Here is a 24585-nt window from a genome sequence, read left to right as displayed (position 1 = left end):
ATAAGCATTCTGGGAGCTGTCTCTTCAATTCAGTTCTTAAAATTCGGCATCTAGCCAGATTCTAATTACAGACCCAGAAGTAAAGCCAGCTCTTATTTTTTTTACATTTCATAGCAATACTAAAGGGATACGTGTATTTATTAGAGGTACTGTAAAACTTCACAGACCATCAGTCTGATTATAAAAAATGATTAGAATGTGGTCTTATCAAATGATATGGCACTTTGGTACTGCTTGAGGACTGGTAACTGAATGAGGAAGTGAGTATCTGTCTCCAAGGAAGATTTTTCAATCATTCTCACTAAGTAACTACTATTTTCTCATAACAGGTGTCCTAGTTGCATATGAAGGTTTACCACTTCATCTTGCATTATTCCCCAAACTTTGGACTGAGCTTTGTCAGACTCAGGTAAGTCAGTGGGTTTGAGAACAGAATGGAAATACGGGCAAAAAACAGTAACCGGTACTAACCTGTGAATTTTAACCAGTGGGCATTGCTTAAACATTCAAAACATTAAATGTTAATTCTATTTTGAAAATACCTCTGCTTATGTTATCTTTGTGAAAGGAAAACATGAAATAATTAACAATACTTGATTTGTACAATTTACTAATAGCTGAATGATCTGAAATACTTTTATCATTCAGAACCATACGGTTTGAGTTAAAAATATCAGTGGGCCTGGACAGATTCCTCTGGCTGAGACAGCTGTTGCTGATGGTGTTAGCGCTGTGATGTAGTTCCAGTGATGACTCTGCAGTGTTCTTTCTTTCTTTACCAGTCTGCAATGTCAAAGAACTGTGTAAAGCTCCTCTGTGAAGATCCGGTTTTTGCAGAATATATAAAATGCATTCTAATGGATGAAAGGACCTTTCTTAACAACAACATTGTATACACCTTTCTGACCCATTTTCTTCTAAAGGTAGGTGGTTCTTTAGTGATAGTTTCTGTTCCAAGCAATGCAGTCAGGTCTGTTATTTCAGTTTAGGATACTGTTTTCACAATTCCATTTTTTTGTGGTTTAAAAAGAGTCTACTCTTTGTGCAGGTTCAGGGGCAGGTGTTTTCTGAAGCAAACTGTGCCAACTTAATCAATACTCTAATTACAAATCTAATAAACCAATATCAAAGCCTAGAATCTGACTTCAGCAACCAGAGACTTGAAATCTCCAAAGCAAGCTCTACTTTAAATGGGGTGAGTCTTTTCTAAGCCGTTCAGTATCATCTAGGAGGCAGCTTATTTTCTGTGGAAGCTCTTCAGTGCTATGCGGCAGGTTCTAAAGAGGTGGGCATTGTTAGCTTAACTTCATGCTTAAGTGGGATTTCTGAGGAGAGCATGGGAGGCTACCTGAACTGTCTGGCTGGGAGTGTTCATCTCCATCAACGAGATAGTCATAAAGTTATGCAGCAGCAGTCTGAGTTCTCCAGAAGTTTCCATTCCACTTGCACACCTTCTCTCGGCACACACAGGATACATACTTGGGTCTCCAAGCAGACAGTGGGAACCACATGACTGGGGGCTGGCTTACTGTAGGGAGGGGAAGCACCACAAAGTGCAGTGACCATTGGCATGCTCTAACCCAGCAAAAGATGTCGTTTTGCAGTGGGCAGCACGGTTTTGTTACCCACTTAGAACAGATAAACGCTAAGGTCAGCATGTGAGTAGAGACTTGGAAATTTTGGTAGTGTCATTGTATTTATAATTTGATCTTTTGGATGTTCAGAACACATGGAAGCCTCTAGTTACTGCACAGATGTCTCTGTGTGAAGCTCTTACCAGAAACAAACTGGAAATAAGGCTAGTTATGGTTGTTGACTCCTTTTTTTTAGGACCTCCGAGCACTTGCCTTGCTGCTTTCAGTGCACACTCCCAAACAGCTCAATTCAGCCCTGATTCCAACTCTACAAGAGCTTTTAAACAAATGTAGAGCGTGTCAACAACAAAGGAACTCACTACAAGAGCAAGAAGCCAAAGAAAGAAAAACTAAAGGTTTGCCTTCTATCATGATTTCACTGCAATGCTAAAATTTTACGAACTTTTACAAATTAACCGAACACATTGTTTTCTTACCACAGAGTGTAAGCCATTTCTTGGTTCCAATCCCTAAAACTACACAAGAAATGCTGTTTTATTATGGAACTAAAATTTTAAACAATTACACGAATTGTCTCTAAGAAAATAAGTATTTCTTAAATTCATGTTTAATATGGAAGCAGATAAAAAATGTGAAAGAGATGGCCTGTTATGTGGATGTATGGCATGAAAACAATGCAGTTTTTATTAGTTTGGCTTTTTTCCTACAGACGATGAAGGAGCTACTCCTGTAAAAAGAAGACGGGTCAGCAGTGATGAGGAGCACACTGTAGATAGCTGCATCAGTGATATAAAAACTGAACCCCAGGAGGCACTGACCCCAACAAGCACTTCAGATAACGAGACACGGGACTCTTCGATCATTGATCCGGGCACTGAACAAGATCCTCCTTCCCCTGAAAACAGTTCTGTCAAAGAGTACAGAATGGAAGTTCCATCTTCGTTTTCAGAAGACATAATGCTAGCAACGAGGTCGCAACACACAGAAGAGCAGTCAGGAAATGGTAAATTTGAAGAATGCAAAGAATTTAAAGACCTGCAGACTTCCAAGGATTCCATTGTAGCTGAGGAGGACTCGGAGTTTCCTTCCACATCGATTTCAGCGGTTTTATCTGACCTTGCAGATTTGAGAAGCTGTGATGGTCAAGCCTTACCATCCCAGGACCCTGAAACTAGTTTATCAATCAGTTGTGGCCATTCCAGAGGACTTTTTAGTCATATGCAGCAGCATGACATTTTAGACATCCTGTGTAGGACCATTGAGTCTACGATTCATGTGGTCACAAGGATATCTGGAAAAGGAAACCAAGCTGCTTCTTGACATTAGATGGAGCATGTCTGCTTTTAAGTCTTTTTTTTTCCCCAAAAAATGCTGTTTGTATAAGTTTTGCTTATTTCTGTTTTGTGCTTCAGTTTGTCCAGTGCTCTCTGCTTGAATGGCAAGATAGATTTATATGCTTAATTCTTGGTCAGGCAGAACTCCAGATTTTTATTTTATTTTATTTTTTTGCATCTACCGTACACTTTCTTAAAGGGCAATCAGATAATGGATATGTTTTATGTAATTAAGAGTTCACTGTAGTGGCTTTCATTTAATATGGCTGTCTGGGAGAACAGGGCCTCCTTGCCCTGTATGATGTAATTTAAACTTATGGCATTTTTACTGTGTATAATATGGTGTCCTCTGTGCCAGTTTTGTACCTTATAATAGAGGCAGATTGCCTCAGATCGCTGTGGTTCTTATTATCAAAATTAAGTTTACTTGTATACTAAACAACCACAAGAAATTTGATTCTGTAAAGAATCCTCTTTAGCTGTGGCCTGGCAGTATATATATGGTGCTTTATTTAACAGAATACCTGTGGAGGAAATAAAGCACACTTGATGTAAAATTAATTGTTTTATTTTTATTGACATGATCAATTGCTATTCTGTGCACTTCATTAAACTGATTGTGATGACTTTTCATTTGTTTATATATGTTGCTTCAGTCTTTGGATTTTTCATCAAAGACAACTTGAAAACTGAAACAGGTGCAGAAAAACGATGCTCAATTGTATATAATTTATGTAAATCTTGCTCCTTCTTCGTTTTACTGTGCATGCATGTTCAGTCACACACTTGAGAGGGATTGGTTGTTTTTTACTATTTCTCCAGCATTTAATAACAAAGTGGTGGAAGAAACCAGTAGACCTTTTCATTTCTTCCCTTAATTTTAACCCCTGTTAGACTATTCTCCCCTTTTTTCCTATGCTGTCATCTTTGACTTTCCTCTACCTGTGCTGCCTCTGGGGCCCACTCCCTCTGGCCATGTTCCCACACTTTCTTGACACCTTCTCTGCCTCCTTAAATGCTGGGCTGACTTTATCATCTCTTCTCGTCACCTTTCCTCGTGTTATTTCTGACCAATATCCATTTTGTAGTTACCTCTCTGATTGTTGGTGATTTTGATTTTAACCTGATTAAACAATTTTTAGCTTCATTTTCCAGTATCTAAGGTCATTTGGGGTTTTATATCTTTATGACATGTCTTTTTCTTTTAACTTTCTTCATTCTGTCTACCATATAATGCAGTTTAGCGTCATTTACTTGTCCATGATTCTGTTGTGTGGTGCTTTTATGACTTCTCTTACTCTCTTTGAATTTATTCTTTCTTTTTTTAACCTTCTGTATTTTTTTTTAACCTTCCACAGTCATTTCTGTCTTCAGTTTATGCTTTATATTCCCTTTCATTAGCACTTTTATTCGTGTATTTACAACCATTAAATTAATGGTGGTGAGGTCTTAGGTTGGTCTCATCATTATTCAAATATTAATTAGATTTTTACTCTCTTTAGGAATAACCTTATTACCTTCTCTGATCAACTTCTCCATAGATTGCAACGTCAGAGAAATCCTCAACAGTTTCTAGTCAGAACTTGTACATAATGACATCAGAATTCATCTATCAAGTCTACCACGCCTTGGAATTTGTGGTTAAGAACTTTGGGATCACACCTCAATTTAAGAGCTTCAAGAAATCAAATTATCCCTTTGGTGAGTAGTCTCTGTAATTAATTACTCTTATTAAAAATGTGCATCAGAGTTTTGTTAATGTTGTTAGACTTCAGCTCTGCCTATGGCATTTTGTTGGGCTTTGGCTTCTCATACAGGATGAGGTCATACCATAATTGTCACTGGAGAGCGGGATTCTGTCTTGCGAGGGTTGTTTTTCCTGATGCTTTGAACGTCCTTTTTGAACCAAATATAGGTATTTTAGCAATTATTTCACATATGTGATACAAGTAATAGCATAGTTCTTCCCCTTCGGTGTGCAGCTCTGCAGTCTTCAGCTGGTCAATGACTGGGTCCTTTCAAGTTATTTTCGAGATGTTTGCCCCTACATATTTGTGTATGCGATTTGCAAATACTGTCAGTAGTAATTTTTGTATTTTATTATAATTTATTCTCCCAAAGACATAACTAGCCCTTTAGAATTCCACTGGAAGTCCATTTACTTGATAATCGTTTTTCATTAACAAGGCCTCTTGGAACTTTCAAGTTCAGACTGTTTCAGTGATGCTGTATTTTGGTTTTGGTAGCTCTTCAAGTAAATACCTTTAAATAGTAAAACACACATCCTACATAAGTTGTGTTATGCCAGCAGTTCCCCTTGTATCCCCTTCAAAAACCTAGATCGTATTTGGTTGACGCTTTATTAAAAAATGTTGATTAGCTTTAATTAGATGATGATTCTAAACTGACTGAATACTAGCTTTTCTATTATTTTGTTCAAAAATTGTCAAGATTACCCTTATGTTTACTTTTCCCTTTTTCCTTTTAAACTGAGTCTTCCTGCAATTTTACTGGTAATTTTTTCCAGTTTTCTTTCAGTTTCCTAAAAACTTAGTTTTGTACACAGTGTTGCCCTTCTTTTACTTGAAATCATTTTTCTAGTTTATATTTCTTTGCCTTCAGTTTCCTAAAACAAAACTGTGGTACCTGCACTTGCCATCTCTTCCATATCTGTTTTGCCCTTTGAAGTTTGCACCCATTTCATTCATCTTCCTCTACTGTCCCTTATTTTCCATGTTCTTTAAGTCATTATTTTTTGCATAGTATTCCCCTCCTTTTACTTTAAATCATTTTTCTAGTTTGTACTTCTTTGCCTTCAAGAACACCATTGTTTTTGCCTGTCTTCAAAAAAAACCTCCAAGTGTCTTCCTCCCTCTCTTAAAGCTTTTATTCTCTTCCACAGCTCATCCCAACTCTGACTTAATTTGTTTGTATTTCCTCCTAGAGGTCCCGCCTCTCATTTAACCCCTTCAAAACTGAGATTTTAAAACTGTTTCTCCTTTCATTGTCCTCACTGTGCACAGTCTGTTACAGCTAGCCCCTGCCTCCTGGGCTCAAATTGTGAAGATCATTCTCTACACCTATTTTCGGCTGTCCTCTAACAACTCTTCCCTTTCACATTTAAATTATTTTTCCTTTCGGCCTTCTCAGAGATGAGGTTGGTTGTCTAGAACCTTACTCTGTTATGAAAGTGTTATATCGCAAACTATTTTCTTCTGTTCCTGCTTTGTCTCTTCATGCTGCTTGCTCTGCTTAGAATGCCTTCTGTGCTCCTGTGCCTTTTTGCAAACACACAAATTCCAATATGTTTTGTGATTGTTTTCCTCAAACGTTCTTTACCTGTCTCCACTCCTCTACTTTTCCACTTCTGTTATATTGGGAACTCTTAAACAAACATTAACTTATAAAACAAACTAAATTTATGCTACTAAACCATTTATCATTGTATTGTTACCAAATGATAAGTAATTTCTAACTTTGCTCCATCCAGCTCAAGGACTGAGGATAACAAATAATTTAACAGTCTTTGATTTTAAGTAAAGTCTTGGGGAATCTGTGAGAATAGGGAGTTTTAATACTCCAGAATAAATCGTTTTGCCTCTCTAAGATGGTGATTGCCCCCTTTATACTAGGTATGACTAGAAGTGCTAGAAAAGCACCACCTAGTACAAGTAAAACAAACACGCCTTCTAAATCCCAATATAATTGAATGCAGAACTTGAACTTTCAGGTCAGCAATACAACACTAATGTCAGCTAAGTTCCAGCACCTACAGTGAAGATGGGCAGGGTGCAGGAATGCTGGTGAAGCAAAACCAAAAAGACATCCTTTTTTGCCCCTACGGACAGTCAAACAGAACTCCTCCTGGCTGTCAAAGCAGAGGAACTCATTGCCCAGTTCTTCTGCTGGGCCAGCCTAAAGCAATGAAGAGGTAGGTACTTCATGTCTTAAATTAAAGAAAGCTTATACATATTATCAAACTTACAGCTGCGCAGGCCTGAGGGAACAAGAAGAAGGCTAACCACAGGTCATCTCGAGTTCACTACACCTTGCGTTAAAGAGGAACGCAGAGCTGGCTGGGGCTGTTCCTCCTCGCACAGTCTCAGACCTCTCAGTGGCAGCAGCAGTTTCCTGTTTGTTTTGGCTGTCCCACATCTGGAAGTGAGTGGTGCAACACCCAGGAACACAAGTAAGTAATTTCTTTTTTTTACACTGGTGTTTTGCAATTGGTCCGGTTGGATTACTCCTGCTAGTGGAAGGAGATGAGAAAATTCAGGCCAGCAAATCATACAAGTGGACACTTGTGACCCTAAAATGGAAGCTTTTGCTAACTGTAGGGAAAAGTGATATGAGGCATATTTCCAGAAACGTACTAGGGCTGCAGTATATACTGTTTGAAGAGACTTGCTATTATTTTCTGTGTTTTGGAGAATACTTTGGATGTAAGTAAGTACTCTCAGATTGTAACAAAAATGGTCACAAAATCTCTTAGCCTATACTTAATTTAGGGATCTCAATTTTATAGCTAGATTTTCTACTTTTACCTAAAGGTTGCCCCTTCATCGACCAATATACTCTAAATGGAAATTGCAAGGTTAGGCAAATCTTCTTAAATATTTATGAAAAAAGGTACCTGTACTTTTAAAAAATTAGAAAAAATTAGAAAGAGAGAAGCCTAATCTACTAAAACATGGCATTTTTCAAGAGGTTGTTCTCCACCCTCTGTATGGACACCTCCAACAAAAGTAATGCAACGTTTACTAAACAGTCTTTGTACATATATCCTATTGATGTTAGGTGTCTGCTCTTGTTAGTGCAACAAACCTCACCTAAGTGCAAAGGGGATAACCAACTGCAAACTTTTAAGGGAAGACCTCTCCTGCTGAAACAGCAGCACATCATTATCTTCTGCATCATTTAAGTTTGTATGATGAGGTTGTCATATGTTGGTGTCCTGTAAAATAAAATATATGGGACTTAACTCCTATACAAACTCAGTTAGACGTATCAGTTAATGGAGAAAGTAAACTGCATGAAAAATGATGCATTTTATTGAATCAACCATGTTTTCCATAGGGAGCTTGCCCTTTCTTGGTAAATTTGTTTGAAATTGCATACTTAAATCATTTGAGAATTAAGTTATTCTTGCTAACCTCAGTGTGGCTATAATTAAGAGTAACAGTTCCTTACTTTCAATTTCCCAACTACTTGCCTGTCAAATTTATCTAACAAACAGTTGTTTGCTAAAGAATTGCAAACAGTCATAAATTATTGGAGTGGAAGATGTACAGAATTTCAAGAGGAAAAAATGAATACTGTTTCTTCCAAATTAAATTTCACACTGAGGTCAAGTAAGGCAGTACAGTGCATGCAGACTTAGCAGTGGTAAGCATCGTACCAACCAGATTAACATGGCATTTTTAATAATCTTTCCCTAAAACTGTCTACAGTGTTAGAAACAAATTCCGTCTGCAGTTAAACCAATCTCAACAAAGGTATTTGAAGAGGCCGCAAACTATATTCTCCACGTTTCTTGAAAGATCTAATTTATCATCTGTTTTATAATCCCTTTCAGTTCACCTCTGATGAGTATCCCCTTTCCTAGGGAGACAATTTGCCACTTAATACAGTGGATGTTAGAGAACTGCAAATGCTTTCTACTGATTCATGTAGCTTACCTACCTCTGATGGTAGTATTTTACTGCAGTTGAATCATAATTGATCTCTCAAGTTAAGTTGTAGGTAAGTGCAAATGAGATCAATTTCCCCCAAGTAAACCTGTTTTATATACATAGTCTGACTTAGAGGCCACCTCATTCACTAAAAATCCATAAATAATGCTTAAATTATATACAGTATTATAGAAGTGGGTCTTTATTCTTCCCACAAATAAATTATACGAAAAAAAATTTAACAATGTATAAAAAGTAATGCCCTAACAAAACTACAGTGCTGTTATCATTCCATATTGTCTTTGGATTGCTGCAGTAAAATACGTATTTCTTCAAAATACTGCTTCTTCCAACATTGTCTTGTACTATCTTCGTTAGCGACAGGAACACCTTTGCACTCTAACTGCAGTTCTGTTTCAGCAGCCATATCCTTGAAATTCAAGGTAACCGTTGCATAATGTTCTGAAGGAAGAAAAGATAACATTTCAATCAAGTGTTTTTCAATGGGTTAAATTAAAAGTATGGTAGCTAATTTCATCTACTTTTGCCTGCATCTGAGTGAAGCGTGTTTTCACAGATGATAATTTCTGTGGACATCAAGCTGTTCTCCAAAAAAAACACAGACTAAGCAAGCTTCCAGTTAGCAAGGCTGTTAACTGTCATGTTATTGTTTGTGTTTTTTTTCCATGCAAAGTGTAGCCTCTGTTAGGGGTCCTCAGAAAGACTCACCATCAGGCCAGTTTCTGCACCTCCACTTCAAGACAATTCTTTGGCTTGGGACCTGGATGAAAAGAAGAAGATTCCTCCCATTAGCATGTTCTCTGCTTTCGGGATAATTCACACTGCAACTACTGAATGCTAATTCTTCCCTGAAAAGTAAGGAGAGAAGCATTATCTTGCATAAGCAAAAACACCACTGCAAACAGTATGGAAATTGCTTTTTGTCTGTCTGTTTGTAAATAAACTGTTTTCATTAAACTCTCAGCTTGCTACATTCCATTATTTTCGTCTCTCTATGGAAAGGTCATGCTGATTAAATACTAGTGTAAAATATCGGTTTTATTGCAGACCTTGAAATGGGGGCAAATCATGCTTTCACCCCTGCACTTTACTCCCTGTCATCTGGATAGCTATAAGATACCAAGTCTAACCTCAGCCACTGTGCACATGGTTTTCAGAGGTTTCAAAAACGGAGCTGAGCTCTAATCACCACTTTTTTTTTTGGTATTTGCAAGAGCACTCAGTTGGAGACAGTGAAATATATGCCCTGAACAGCAGAGAGATCATTTCTCCAGTTACATGAAGAATAGATTTGGGAGGTAAGACTTAAACCTGCTTTCTAATACCTCCTAATCTATTAATTAAAAAAAAAAAAGAGAGAAAGATGGTGCTCAGTTCCCTCCCCCAGTGCAGGTCATTAAAGTATAACTGATCCCTGTTCTTTTGCTGGGGAAGAAAAAAAAATCACATAGTAGCAATTTCTGCCTTTGTTGTAGAGGAGCTTTTCTAATGTCTGTTCAGTTCATGTCAAAAACTTAAGGTACTTTTTAACTCAAAGAAAAAAATGAACCATCTCCACCCCTATTTTTTAAGTACAAAATAGGTTTTGTTTGTTCTTACCAATTCTGCGTATTCACCACTGACACAGCCATCAAACATCTGGAGTTTCCCCCCTTTCTCAGCTTCAATCACAGCAGGACACTTGGAAAACTTCTGTACCAACTAGGAAGAAAAAAATACAGCACAAGTCAGTCACCTACAACCATACACTAATAAATAATGCACCATATTATGAGACAAGGGAGGTTTGTATATAAATTATATAAAGCTGCAATTTTATTTTGTGAATTTGGCGGCTTTTCTTCCTATTAAGTTGAGGACTAAAAAAGGTCTAAGCCACCCTAATAAGCTCCCATTAAACATGTAAAGCAGAATGCTCCTCCTGCCACCTTATAGAGCTTTCTGCTTGCTATCTCACGAACTTGACAACTAGGTCAGAGAGCTAGCTTTTGTTCAGTGGTAGGACGCCATCGACCTGACACACTACCTCAGCATCTGTCAACTGTTTTCCATTTTCTCCACTGAAATTCCTCAGTGGCTTAAAACATGAATCTTTTCAGCAAAACTTAACAAATAATGACTATCAGAATTATAAATACTTAGTGAAGTTACAAGAAAACGACAGCTCACTAATTCCTGGATGATTACCTCTCTCATTCCATTTAATGTACCTAGAGAAAATTATCTTGACACTACGAACGTTACACATTTTATCACTTACACAACTATTCAGATGTAATGAATGCCTCCTTCCTCGTACAACCCTTAAGCTCTTCTACTGAAAGCATCACTTACTTCCTTAGTCGTGAAGACGCTGTAAAGCTCATCTGCTGGAGAGCTGAATATTTCTCTCATAACGATCTTCACGGTTGGAATTTTTACACCAACTATATCCGAAGAATGTGGCGAAACAGAAGCCTGTAAAGCAAACAATATTCACATGAATGACAGCAAAATCAGGCAATTCTAAGTTCTGAACATTCAACCTTACACATGCTGTGTTGTGAGTATACAGTAACTATACAATGTACTTCCACATTTTTTACAGTAATATTAATCAAGCATCCACTAATTGAAGTGACACAATGACAAGTAATTCACACCAAAGACATCTGTAAGACAAAGACAGCCAACTTCAGACTGTGGGAAGTGACCAGTGCTGGTGAACTCCACCCTCACCTTGCAGAAGCTCCCAGCCTTACAGAACACCGTTACAGATAGACGCTGGTATCCCCACCCAGCAGACCCACACCCGGGTTCTGTGACAGGCATCTCGGTGTCACATGCCCTGATGACAGCAATGAGCAGGCAGTGCCACCCCAAAGACTTCCACGTTTGCAGGAAACCACAGGGATACTTGTTATCACAGCAAAATCTGCAGGGACTGCATTTATGACAGTATTAAATGTGTCTGACACTTGAAGCCAGCATACCTGCACAGCGTTCCCACTTAGTTTTCTCTCAGCAGCCACATCCTGACCAGCAGCTTTCGTTGGCAGAATCATTCCCAAGGTAAACTCTGCAGTGAAGAAGAGCACTGTTCAGCACAACATTTGAGCCGTACAACCGCCCTGACACTGTGCTGTGTCATGAAGACTGCTGGCCAAAACTGCAGAATGGGGAAAACCACTGGGATGCACAAAATGAGACATTAAAGATGGGAGCACAGAATAGGCCATACAGTTCCCATCTGGTTTCCATCCCTAACCCATGTGTCTTTATTACCCATAGAGTCAAAAAGCAATTTCCACCAAAAATACAGGCTTTCCAAAAATACCTGACCCCAAATTAGTAAGATTTGCCCATTAAGGCATACACCATCTCCATTAACTTCTCAACTATCAGCGAAAGGACAAAGAGGGTAGAGCCCTGTTCTGCTAGCCAACCAGGCAGCCTGCAGGTCTTGCAGTGATCTCTGTGGTCAGCACGTGACCACAAAAATATAGCCTGGATCACTACAGAAGCTTCTGGACACTACACAATTGACAACAACAAAGATCTTGACTACAAGGACTAACATTTTTACCTCAGCTGATGACAGTCAGAAAGAAAGAAAAAAAAAAAGAAAAACCCACCAAGGACTTGCCAGTGTGTCACCCATCTCTTGGAGAAAGAAGACTGCATAAAAACATACGCAGCACGCTGCCTTACATTACCTGTTTTAAGTGCTTTCAGATAATCTCTGAGGGCCTCTCTGACTTTTGTGGTTCCTTCAGTTCTCATAAGGTCCTTCAGAACATCGCCTTCCCCTTTCTTTTTGCTAACATTTATCTAGAAAAAGAACAATGACAAAGTCTAAGACGCATCTAAACATTAGCTTTTTGGATTCTGGCAATAGAAGAGAATATTTTGTTTACGATACTCAGGGGACAGCTGCAGTTTCAAGTTCATTATATTCTCCATTTATCCTACCTTTGCTAGAAAAACATCCTTTTGGGTTTTCACTTAAATAAATACAGTATCTCATTTCCAGATCAGCTTATTCAAGATCAAGTATAAACGGTTGTCTAATACACAGCAAAGCTGAGGAATCTGTAGAAGCCAGAGTGTCAACTACTATACAACAACCAACTAAGAGAATCCTTAAGTTTTAGGTTGTTTTTTCTTTAGGATTTTAACAATCAGAGCTCTTCTCAAATGTGTAGTTAGTATACAGTCACAAACGATAATTAGCAAAGAAAACCGTGCACATTCCTAGTAGGTAAATTTGAGAACAGAGATAAGTGTAAGATTCCAAATATGAAAATGAAAACAAGAAGAGCAAAATAAACTATCCAAGTGCAATTATCCCACTTAATCAGAGCATAAATCAAAATATGATGCCTATACATTGATTAACGCTTTACTTAAGAATTCTGAACCTATATAGCCATATCAGTATTTCACACCTACCTCTGTATCATCTACCTCATTTTCTTCTGACAGGTTAGGAATTTCAACAGATCCCTTATGTTTCTCACCAGACTCTTTCACTGTACCTGTATTAACATAACGAATTCTTAAATGCATTATTAAAAACTATTTCCCCCATCACAAGAGCTTGGAAATCAGTTGTTCAAAACTGTTACTTGAAGCAAGTTGCCTAGAATCCAATTTAAAGGAACTAAATAGCATCAAAAAGTCTCAAATGTGTCACAATGCTTGCACAGTAAACTGCTCTCAGAACTGTATTTCCTGCACAGGGCAGTCAGTGGGTACACATACACGCACACAGGTACACCCTCTCATTAAGCTCATTTCACACTACCGTTCTGCTCTCATCTTCAGTTGTCAGCTGTTCTAATACTCTCCACTTTCAAAGACATGTCTGCCATCACAGAACGTGAATCTAAAAAGGGGGCAGGGGAAAAAAACAAACTTCCTCCTCCCCTAAATTTCTCTGCCTATTAATTAGAAGCTCCCTGGAATGCCAGCTGTTCCTCCTTGAGTGCCTTGAAAGCTCCTACCATACAGAAACATGACCATCAAACACACATACGTGTGACAGACAGGTGGATGACTGAAACACAGAATAGGAAACTCCACTTGTGAACGTTTGAGAACAATCCTTCTGCTCTTCGCAGTTGTACTGCCGCTAATACTGCACCCGTCAGACAGACCGTGCAGGACCAGAGAACACGCTCTGCTCCTGCGTCTGTCTGGGCAAAGGCCCACGGTCACTTATCTCCAGGGCTATAAAGCTCTACGAGCTCGATACACGGGTTCTGGAGCAGGAACCCTGTCCCGTGCTTCCTTGCTTTAGACCTTTCTGTGGAAGAATTTAATGCAAGGTCTAAGGTAAGGAATGATCCAATGTAAAGTTTTCATTCCAGTGGAGACCCCCTTGCCTTACAAAAGCATTTAGTTATTTAAATTTGTTCACCATTTAGATCATGTTAAAATTTCTTCAGAGAGCAATAGCAGAAGCTTGCACTTCTGCCCCAAATCCAGTTATCTTCATGCTGTTCTATCAGCAAGACTAAAATCCAAACAACCCAGTGTTAAGCATGACTGCAAAAGGGGAGTTACCATCAAGGCCAGCATTGTGTTTATTTGGATTCTCTCACCTTCAAAGGAGCTAGCTAAATACCGACTCCCCTTCATTGCCTACACCCCGAAACAATCGCCAGCCTACAGGGCCGCACGAAGCGCAGATACAGCCTCCTGGCTAAAGGTCAAGGCCACACTGAAGTACACAAAGAAAACACTCAGACATCTCTCAGCCAGAAGAGTGAACGGTGGTTAGTAATGGGAAGTGGAGTGTGCTGCAAAGGTTCCACCCCTGTCAGGCACAATTCGATGAAGCACAGCATGGGACGCAGGCAGTTAGTCCAGAAGGACAGCCACATCCGCACAGCAAAAGGTGAGCTACAGGACCTCCCTCAGGCTTCTCAGTGTCTCCCAGAAGAACCTGTTAGCTCAAGTAGGAAGCCAGGTGAACGACTTAATTACCCCGTTACTACGCTTCAGAACCCAACACACCTCCCATGCAGCCTCCTCAGTTTTCTCTCTACCGTGTCCTTCCAGTTCCAGGATGAGCACCAACAAAAATACAGAGCACTGTTTCTGCACACGTTAAAGCAAATCTTATGTTCAGCTACTCTCCCCCAAAATAAGTGCAAGCATGCAGGAAGAATTTTTTAGGAGCAAAATACAACCTTGACTTCTATCCATTCTGCTAATTTTATTACCAACGTTAAGAACTCTTAAAATACAGATTCCCTGGTAACACAGGCCAGGATGACAAATTTAGGTTTATATAAAAACAGTGAACAGACTTTATCTCCTTTGAAAAATGGTTGTCCAAGGGACTGATGCAGATGTTATCTGTGCTGGACAGTAGAGTCCCACCAGTTAACAAAGTTGGTTCAACATTATGTAGGTACAGCTGTGGTACGGCTTCACAATTTTACTATCACTGTAATCTAAGCAAAATTATTACCTTTTACGAAAATAAAATACAAATACTCCAGTAGCAGAGCTACTATTAAAAAAATATATATGATTATTTGGTTTGTTTTCTGACAATTCACTATTTTAGAAAATTAACAGTAAAAGCATGCTTCCCTACTTATAAAACCACCGTTGCAATACATGCTTAAAAGGACATACACCAGTCCTCATAAAGCTTCCATCACCACGTAGAAGGATCCATTAAAATACTCATTACATCCTCAAAACGTGAAAGAGGGAACAGCCATTTTGCTCAATTACAGTGCCATTAAGTACTGTCAGTTCATCACTTTCTTGGTGCTCTGTAATCCTAATTGCTAAGGGGCATATTTTTCTTCCCAAATTGGACTTTCCAAACTGGCTGCAAATTTCAGGGGTTACATCTTTTTGTTCTTAGGTATCCACATTTTAACTATTGCTTGAATTCCTAGTTATCCTGGAAGACATGCAGAAGGAAATAATTACAGAAACTGTTGTTTTCGCAGTTCGGTCTTAACTCTCATTTCTAATTAAGAGCTCTCAGGAAACACACAACGTGGTGGCTAGCAAATAAAGATTAAACAGCCTCAGCTTACTGCAGAATTTCACCGTGTAGTAGCAAACTCCTTCAAAACGAACCTCACACATCACCTAGCCCACTGTTAGCTGTCTGTACTGAAGGGCACGAAGATCTCACACGGAAAATATTGTATGAAGAATTTGTCTAGAAATGTAAACAACAAAACACTGCATATCCGCCTATTTCTAAGCTTTAGACACTGAAATAAAACAATCAAAAAGAAGACCAAAACTATTTAAAACTTTGATAATTTGAGCTTATTTAAAAAACGGATTAGAAGTATTTACATTGCGTTGATACAAAGCATACCTCCCGTGGTGTTTTTTTTTTTTTATGTTTGCCTTCCTTTGTGTTAAGATTTAGACCGCAGGTGTAACTATTTCCTTGGTTCATAACACATTTATAACGTAGTTAGCTACCGAGGTGAACCCAAACTTAGCCCAGGTACTTCTTTACGCCTCCTCGCCTCAGTTCCGAGTTCGTTCAGCCAGGAGCACCACCCTCACCAAACCAAACGCTGGAGTCGCACTCAGCCAAACCAAAGCGGAAAAAAATTAAATAAATAAAGCGACCAACAGCCGAACCGTGCCGGACACGGCCCCACAAGAGGCAGCGGAGCCAGCAGCGGCCGCAGCCCCTGTCAGCAGGGCTCGGCCGCTGCCCGCGCCGCCCGCGACCGCCTCAGAGCCGCCGCCCGGCGCCACGCGAGGCCCCCCCGCCCGCCGCCCCCGCACCTCTCCAGGCGAGCCGCAGGTTCCACTCGTAGAAGAAGATGAGCTTCCCCTTCCGGCTGCTGCAGGACGCCTCGCCCTCGGCCTGCTTCAGCTCGCTGATCTCGCAGCGCCCGGCCTCGCCCTCCACCGCCAGCCCCACCAGCACCTCCTTCAGCTTGCTCTTGGACCAGCCGGTCGCGTCCCGCTCCGTCCTGCGGCGGCACAGCGGCGCCGTCAGCGCCCGCCGGCCCCCGCTCCGCTTCCCCGTTCCCCGTTCCCCTTCTCCCCTTCCCCCCCGGCCCCTCGCGGCCGCCCCCGGCCCACCAGTGCCAGTTGTTGACGTTGGTGGCGTCCGCGCGCTCCTCCACGATCCAGCGCGGGTCCCCCTGCCCCCACTTGGCCATGGCGCTGCCCCGCCGCCCGCGGCCCGCCCGCGCCGCCGGACAGAAGGTGCCAGAAGCCGCCCCTCCCCCGAGGCGGCGCTGAGGCGGCCCCGCGCGGCTCCCGGCCCCTCAGGAGGCGCCGCGGCACGAAACGCGCCCGCACCACCCCTGTGCGAGGGCGAAAAGAACAGGAAAAGGGGGACGAAGGCTCGAGAAACGCCTCGTCCGGCCCTAAGGGAAAGGCAGCGCAGCGGGGAGCTGGCTGGTTTTTTTTTGCGTTTTGCTTTTGTCTCCTTTTATTCATAACAGACAGAATTAAATAGCCCGTAAGACGTCCTGGGAAAGTAACTGCATCACAACCGTGCCACAGCTCTACCGCTTGTTTTCTTTCTTGTCCATCTCTTACAGCACAAACAGGAGTAGCAAGCATTAGAAGGCGGATAGCGTCCCCCTATTATTACACATTTAATTTTGTATTGTTACAGCAGTCTTGTGGCTTTCATAAAAGTTCTCTTCGCCAAGCACAGCTACTGAGGAAAGCTATCCTCATCGGAGTCATTGAGTTCGGATTCTGTATCCAAAATAATGGCCGCTTCTGAAAATTTTACTCCTTTTATTCCTTTGTCAGGGGCAGGTGTAAGTGAAGGAGCTGAGTCATGCTCTGAGGCGTCCTGCAAGAAAACAAAGAACACAGCTGAGGCAAAGCGACCGATGGTAGAGTGGACAAAATCAAAGCACCAGAAGTTGCATCACTTTAATGTGTATTCTGCCTCTGAAGCCTGCAATGAAAGCATCATCTTCAAGGCTGCAAGCTTCAGGAGCAGCAACACATGAGAACCCTGTCCTGTACATGTTCTGCAAAAGATGAAAGAGAACCACCCTTCTTTTCTGCTTCACAAAATCATCCTCCTCCACCCTCCTAAGCAGAGACAAGCAGCCCCTCCTCAAAGATGGTCATTACTCAAGATTTTTTTTTTTTTCCATGGATGAGTTCAGTCACAAGTTTACAGTTTTTTAATAATTATTTCAGTAATTTGAAACAACTTTCACTCCATTCATTGCAACTGAAAAGCCATTTGCCTGTTTTGTTGTGATTTTGGCAGTGGCTTGGCACTTACATTTCTAGGTGGAGCAGCATTTTCAGAAGCTACCTTTTTTTCTTGTTCACTGCTGATATCTAATAGCAGTGTCTCAAGGTAATTGCACTTTTCATCGGCCTGAAGTGCGTCTTTGTCAGCATTGCCTTCTTTGGTATCCTGCAGGTTGCTAAATGCTATGGTTTCAGTTTTTCTGAAAGAGAGTTAAGAGAATTCATAACACCTTCATCTTGCAAATCGTTACATGAAAATAATCTTGGCTTGTCTGAAACAGAGAAATATGTATGCTGATTTCAAAATTACTGGGATTTTACCCAGTTGAATGATATGTAGCTTCTTGTAGCCTGACAGCTTTTTTCCTGGATAAGGCTTAACAATAATGATTTGTGATACAAGATTAAGAGGTATTAGCTCCCTCAAAGCATAGATACTATAGCCTATTACTGTAACAGTTCTTAGAAATCAACATACATGCTATTGAAAGATGCAAGGAAAATCATATGTTACCAGAATAACCAAGAAACACATCTTTTGATATGCTTTTTTTTTTTTTTTTTTTTTTAATAAATTTATGGTATCAGCATTCTACTTACACTTCCTTTGTGTCCTCTGGTTTCACTAGGCTGTTCAGACTTCCATTTTTGTCAGCTAAATTCGGATTATCAATACCCTCCACTTCATGTAGCTTCTTCAACAAGTATTGTTGGTCATACATTCTGAAAATGATAAATGCATTAAAATTAAATTGCTCATTCGCTTTAAAGACTGGCCTTACAATTGTTTTCCAAATAGAATGTGAAATTACTGGTACCATAATTTTAATACACAGCATCTATTTTCTGTATTATTCTGGCAATTAGTTTTGAGTATTGCCTATTTTTCGATTATATCACAGAATCACAGAATTTCTAGGTTGGAAGAGACCTCAAGATCATCAAGTCCAACCTCTGACCTAACACTAACAGTCCCCACTAAACCATATCCCTAAGCTCTACATCTAAACGTCTTTTGAAGACTTCCAGGGATGGTGACTCCACCACTTCCCTGGGCAGCCTGTTCCAATGCCTCACAACCCTTTCAGTGAAGAAGTTCTTCCTAACATCTAACCTAAAACTCTCCTGGCGCAACTTAAGCCCATTCCCCCTCGTCCTGTCACCAGGCACGTGGGAGAACAGGCCAACGCCCACCTCGCTACAGCCTCCCTTGAGGTACCTAAAAAGAGCGATAAGGTCGCCCCTGAGCCTCCTCTTCTCCAGGCTGAACAAGCCCAGCTCCCTCAGCCGCTCCTCGTAGGACTTGTTCTCCAGGCCCCTCACCAGCTTCGTCGCCCTTCTCTGCACCCGCTCAAGCACCTCGATGTCCTTCTTGTAGCGAGGGGCCCAAAACTGAACACAGTACTCGAGGTGCGGCCTCACCAGAGCCGAGTACAGGGGGACGATCACCTCCCTAGCCCTGCTGGTCACACTGTTCCTGATACAAGCCAGGATGCCGTTGGCCTTCTTGGCCACCTGAGCACACTGCTGGCTCATATTCAGCCGACTATCAACTATCAACTATATATTAATTGTATCAGTGTAAATATGAGCTAACCTCTTGAAAACATTTCTTCCTCATCTACATAGTCCTACAGGCATTGAAGTCAGCAACAAAATGTCCCTTGACTTCAGTACACAAGTTAATGTGGTTAGACTTAACACGTGTATATTACAGCTACTTATGGCCCCCTTCACAGCCAGAATATTCTGCTATCCATATTTCTCTGTTTTTAAAAGTATTTGTTTCTGCTGTTGCTTTGTGCCAAACACAAAAGAAACCAACTTTAAGTTATCTATATCGAGAGGTGCCTAATACCTAGAGTAAAAAGTCTATTTTTATAGACAGCAAATCTTAGGCAATGCTTGATCCAAATATGAACAATTTATCAGATTAGTCTTTTTCAAGTTGGCATTTAAAGTAAACTAACAGTTGTCAGTCTAAACTACGTTGTTAAAGTAAAAATATGCATACCTTTTCCTTTTTATAGAAATAACCACATATACCAGGAAGGCTATGAGGGTACAGGCTAGCAGAACACTGAGAACAATAGTTGCAACGAGTTCAGGACTTGTCGAGTCAGCAGAAGGCTCTTCTACGGCAGCGGTAACAGTTGTTGAAAATATCTTCTCAAGTTCTTTCTCAATGTTTGCCTTTTGCTCCCTAAGTTTTCTGTAGACAGAAAATTAAAATGCTAATGATTTGTCAAACCCTCATTTAAGCTTGCAGAGTACTGAAGAAAATAACAGAATTTCACACCCTGGTCTGCCAAGATTGTCTTGTCATGTCTTCCATTCAGGAAAAATTCCATTTTCTAGCAACCAGTCCTGGTGCTTATGAATTAAAATGATGTAAAACTTGGAAAACTGAACTTGAGAGGTCAGTATCCTTTAAATCCAGATCAAGGCAGCCACATATAAACAGTTTAGAGACACCGAGAGTGCTTTCTTCAGTGAAAAGGGATCACAGAATCACAGAACCAATTAAGGTTGGAAAAGACCTCCAAGACCATTTGGTCCAGCCATCCCCCAACCACCATCACCCACTAAACCTTGTCCCTAAGATCATCCATGCAGAGTGCTTCCTATGACCACAGGCTCTTTTAGTTGTTTCAACCACAACCCATTTCTAGTTATGCAGAGATGCTGAGTCTAGAAATCATTTGCTTTTAAACAGCAGCTCCCCTTAATAGTACGTTTGCGTGAGCATGTGTTCATACCACTATAAGGTTATGAAAGAAATGTAAAATACAACTGATATTTAAGTTTTTAACCAAAATTCTGCAATTCAGAAGCAAAGGCAATATCTATTTTAGTGACATTATTTCTGCTTCCATTTTCTGTAAAACTGACTTCTAACATTTATTTTGCACAATTAAACAGCCATATTCATGCTCTCACCAGACTCTGGATATTAACTTTGAATAAATAATGTAGGCTTTCTGAATTCTAAAAATTCAGTTTGAGCTTTTAGGTAAGTGGCAGATAAACTGTTATGTCATCAAAACTCATCCAGTTGACACATTAATAATGTTAAGGGAAACACAACCTAGCTGTATAGATGTGATACCCGGAAGATCAACTGTACAAACCTTTTTACATCTTCTGCAGGTATTTCCTCATTTGCCTCATCAACAGCAATGATTTTCATGTAGGTTACATCAGTGCTTTCTGTTGTTCTACTTTGAAACTCATTGGAATAAACATCAACAATGTATATATTCCATGCAAGTATATCTTCAATGACCCTGCCATCATATTAAGAGAACATTGTTAATTAACTGGGCAATGACAAATTCTTTTAACACTGGAAATTAAATGATAGAAAAGTAGTACTTAATACAATATTTTGCAGATATTTAGCATTTTAATCTAAGGATGTCAAAATGCAGGATTATCATCAGCAAAGGAATTAATCTTTTTGCCCAATATTATTGGGTGACTGAGTAGCAGAGAAAAATAATATCCGGTCCTTGTCTCTGAATATTAAACAAAAGTATATTTCATTAGTAGATGCTATACAACTTTTTTTTACATAGCCAGAAAATTCTTAGCTAGGTACCATTAGCATAACTGAACAATTAGAGAAAAGAAGGATTAACAAACTCGTAATACCTAGATTTCATAACCAATATTGCATAGCATATCGTATCTTTAGTCATGCTTTTCAAAGGGACATACGCTCCATTTCATACTTGACTTTTTATGATAAATACAGGTGGTGATACCTGTGGCGTACCATGAACAGTAAAGGTGGGGAGAGGGGAAATTTGTTCTCATAATCCTTATTGTTTTCTCCCAATTCTTTAATAAAGAGATTTTCTTGCTGGATCAGACCACTGGTGCCGTTAATCCATCATTCTGATAGAAGTTAGTACCAGCTGCTTCCAAGAAAGGAGGAGCTCTAGGGCTTCTGTTTAATTTTTACCAACAAGAAATTGGTGGCATAATAAATCAAACTCCTTTTTCCACTCTTCAAAGCTATTTCCCCTCAAAAGCACAGGACTTGATATTTCCAGTGCTTATGTATAATCAAAGTACTCTGTGTCTTCATTAACAACACAAAAAGGCCAAAATGTGTTTTTTATTTTACTCTGGCCATCCACACACTGCTCACTAATCCCCTAGGGCTGCAGGAGCTGAGACCTTGAAAAGCACTGCTGCTGTGCCGCAAGGGGGATTTTCTCATTTGTAGTAAGTGATTTTGTTTTGACTTGTCTTAGGATGCTTGTCAAAGAATGAAAGATTAGTACATCCTCATCCTATCAGTGTCGACATGTATACACATTGGGCCTACACTCCATGTAAAATTAAGTGAGTAAAAAAACCCTTCTTCCTAGGCTGTTGAAAATTAGAGAAGCATTGAGGTAGGAATCGTCTCTTGGAATCGTCTAGTCCTACAACACTTGGACATTTGTCAGTTCAGGCCAAAGCCTTACAGGTAAGAACTGCCATATCTTTTTGATGGATTCCTGTGAATTCCCTCAAATTACTCTGCACTACATCAATTTGAAGGCTTAGCTTTTCATGAGGGCTGGCTGTGTCAGCTCCCCTGTAGGCTGTCAGACCCCTATCTCAAAGGAGCTCTACATTTGTCACCAGATATTAGATCAGAATAAGGTTCACAGTTTCATAAATACCTTTCTACTTCATTAATGCTTTTTTCAACAACATTGATCTTCTGATTAAGAACCAGTACCACAATGTTTCTACTGGAGCTGGAATCAACAATTACCTAAGAAATAAAAAAAAAAATAAAATTGCCTGTAATGTTTTCTAAAGCATTTACATCTCTCTCCAAGATTGACTTTCAAAAAAAAAAAAAAAAGACTGATGGTGATGCTAAGAATGAGAGATCATAACTTTTTATGTCAGCAATTTCAATAGAAATAAGTTTTAAGATAGCATTCTAGGCGATTCAAAAGTTGAAGAACTTACTAAATTGTAAATGAACCAATAGAGAACTCTACTATGCCTGTGAGCAGGGTTTCAGGGAAAAGTTTGCCAGATTTTCATATCTTGCATTCTCTTTTCATGCATGCAATTTCAAGAAACAGATTTCCAAAATTAGGTATGGATAAATAAATCTGGATTTCTCTGTACAATCAGTTATACCTGTCAGTGATCTGCATGCACAAGTTATTATAAATGCAGTATTTAAAGGATGCTTATCTAATTTTATGTTTCAAATCTTCATTGGAGTGGCTGAGACTTGTTGTAAAATATAACTGCTGTGCATCTACATGGAGGTTCTTGCACTAATAAAGAGGATATCCTAGGGAAATTGCACCGAGGAGGAAGTGATATCAAATTGATAACAACTCTTAAGTCAAGGTAAATCTTTCTTTCCAGGGAAGAATAACTCAAGAGTAAATTTATCCCAGAAATAGGTTAGCTCCTTCCTCCTGTTCCTGTGCTCAGTGATTGCCAAATGGTTCTCTCCAGACTTATCCCAACCTCCCTCATCTCAAAGCCGCTTTGTTAATGTAGCCATGGCCTGAGTTAGTTAACAGATTAATTTGTTCCATAAGCAGATAATTGTCCTTTAAAAGTCAATTTTCATGTCAATAGATTTTTATCTGTTAAAGGAAACAGCAACCTTATAATTCTGGCCTGAAGATATGTAGTAGATACTGGTATTACCAACAATCTCACTGCATGGTATTACTTTTTTTTGTTTGTTTGTTTTTGGTCATTACCAAACCTAGTCCTTCTTGTATACACAGCTTTGACATGGAAGCAAATCAATACTATAAATAGCAATCTTTCTTACGTTGACGTTTGTCCGGGCTGTGAGTCCTTTTCCACCTTGGTCTGCAGCCTGGACTTCCAGATAAAATGTTCCAACCTTTCCTGCTACAGAAACTGTAAAAATCTGCCCTGTATTTTCATCGATGTCAAATTCATTTGTTTGATGATTCACTAAGCTGTACAGCAGAAGCCCATTGTCTCCTGAGTCTGGATCTGTGGCCTGGGTTTAAAAAAAAAAAAAAGATTATGAGACTCAGCATGTGTCTTTTGGGCTGTTCATTACCCTTCAGTCATAAAGCTGCAGTTTTTATTCGTAAGACTGGACTATTCTAGGAAAAAGCTGTCATAAATTTTCCCTTTGCACTAACAAAATGGGACACAGGCTATCAGAATCAAACCATGGGTATGAAAGGGGAAATAAATTTCCCATGAAGTCTAGGATGATTCTACACCTGCAAGCGTAAAGGAAGCAGAGTATAGGAACTGAGAAACCTCAGACTTAGAAAGAAAAATATAAGAATTGCTCCATTTTGTAGCTCATTTCATATTTGGTTTTGATAGTAACAAAGCAATTAATAACACCAAAGAGAGAACAGTAGTCTGTGCAGTATGTAATACTTGAGGCACCACACACTTAGGCAGTGCCAGGAGTCAGAACAGACTGCACACTCTTCTGACAGAAGCACTGGTAGGACAGGTATGGGCCAGTTCCCTAAACACCCCATCCTTCACCTGCATTATGATAAACCTGGATGGTGGGCAGAATTTGCCTCAAGCATTTGAGAGCAGATTTAACAGCTCTTTTAGCCTAATTTAAATGTGAAAGAAATTCAAATCTTTCAAAAGATTTCTGTCCTTGTGAAGAGTACAGACAGATACTCTACCTGAACTGTAATAACCGGGTACTTGTATGACACAGAGTTCGGTATCCGAGCAGAGTAGACACTTTGCAAAAAT

At 39.9% G+C, this 24585-nt stretch overlaps 3 protein-coding genes across 6 annotated transcripts in view; 1 reads left to right on the top strand and 2 right to left on the bottom strand.

The window, feature by feature from the left end:
• The window catches only part of USP34 (ubiquitin specific peptidase 34), a 127505-nt gene extending 123429 nt beyond the window's left edge, over positions 1 to 4076 (top strand). For all 4 annotated transcript variants that reach the window (XM_032184082.1, XM_032184083.1, XM_032184084.1 and 1 more), the window contains 5 exons: positions 330 to 409; positions 783 to 923; positions 1049 to 1195; positions 1831 to 1990; positions 2305 to 4076. In XM_032184082.1, the coding sequence (XP_032039973.1) occupies positions 330 to 409; positions 783 to 923; positions 1049 to 1195; positions 1831 to 1990; positions 2305 to 2915 (1139 nt within the window). In that variant the 3' untranslated portion in view covers positions 2916 to 4076. The remainder of the gene's footprint in view (positions 1 to 329; positions 410 to 782; positions 924 to 1048; positions 1196 to 1830; positions 1991 to 2304) is intronic.
• Positions 4077 to 7958: 3882 nt separating this feature from the next.
• LOC116487304 (activator of 90 kDa heat shock protein ATPase homolog 2-like) lies at positions 7959 to 16794 on the bottom strand. Its single transcript, XM_032184085.1, has 9 exons — positions 16690 to 16794; positions 16387 to 16577; positions 13054 to 13139; positions 12318 to 12432; positions 11595 to 11680; positions 10957 to 11079; positions 10222 to 10323; positions 9331 to 9382; positions 7959 to 9063 (listed from the first exon to the last, which is right to left on the bottom strand). The coding sequence occupies exons 1-9, from the start codon at positions 16767 to 16769 to the stop codon at positions 8888 to 8890; spliced, it is 1011 nt and encodes a 336-aa protein (XP_032039976.1). The 5' UTR covers positions 16770 to 16794; the 3' UTR covers positions 7959 to 8887.
• A 245-nt stretch (positions 16795 to 17039) lies between these two features.
• On the bottom strand, positions 17040 to 24366 carry LOC116487090. Its single transcript, XM_032183678.1, has 8 exons — positions 24361 to 24366; positions 23651 to 23848; positions 22518 to 22612; positions 20970 to 21125; positions 19853 to 20050; positions 18439 to 18561; positions 17867 to 18038; positions 17040 to 17419 (listed from the first exon to the last, which is right to left on the bottom strand). Exons 1-8 carry the CDS (start codon positions 24364 to 24366, stop codon positions 17276 to 17278), a joined length of 1092 nt encoding a protein of 363 aa, XP_032039569.1. The 3' UTR covers positions 17040 to 17275.
• Between the last annotated feature and the right edge of the window lie 219 nt (positions 24367 to 24585).

The sequence above is a fragment of the Aythya fuligula genome, chromosome 3 (genome assembly GCF_009819795.1).
Source record: "Aythya fuligula isolate bAytFul2 chromosome 3, bAytFul2.pri, whole genome shotgun sequence".
NCBI classification, from domain to species: domain Eukaryota; kingdom Metazoa; phylum Chordata; class Aves; order Anseriformes; family Anatidae; genus Aythya; species Aythya fuligula.
This window is presented reverse-complemented; position numbering and strand designations above follow the sequence as displayed.

Bases quoted from the DNA above. Each gene is read 5' to 3' on its own strand.
- LOC116487304 (XM_032184085.1), bottom strand. From the start codon at position 16,769: ATGGCCAAGTGGGGGCAGGGGGACCCGCGCTGGATCGTGGAGGAGCGC. The intron at 13,140-16,386 runs GTGCGGGGGCGG...ATGTTAATACAG, and splicing joins CCTGCGGCTCGCCTGGAGAG to GTACAGTGAAAGAGTCTGGT. The intron at 10,324-10,956 runs GTAAGTGATGCT...TTTTCTTCCTAG, and splicing joins GCGTCTTCACGACTAAGGAA to TTGGTACAGAAGTTTTCCAA.
- LOC116487090 (XM_032183678.1), bottom strand. The intron at 22,613-23,650 runs GTAAGAAAGATT...TTTATTTCTTAG, and splicing joins CAGCCCGGACAAACGTCAAC to GTAATTGTTGATTCCAGCTC. The intron at 20,051-20,969 runs GTTTGTACAGTT...TTCTGTCTACAG, and splicing joins CCTGCAGAAGATGTAAAAAG to AAAACTTAGGGAGCAAAAGG.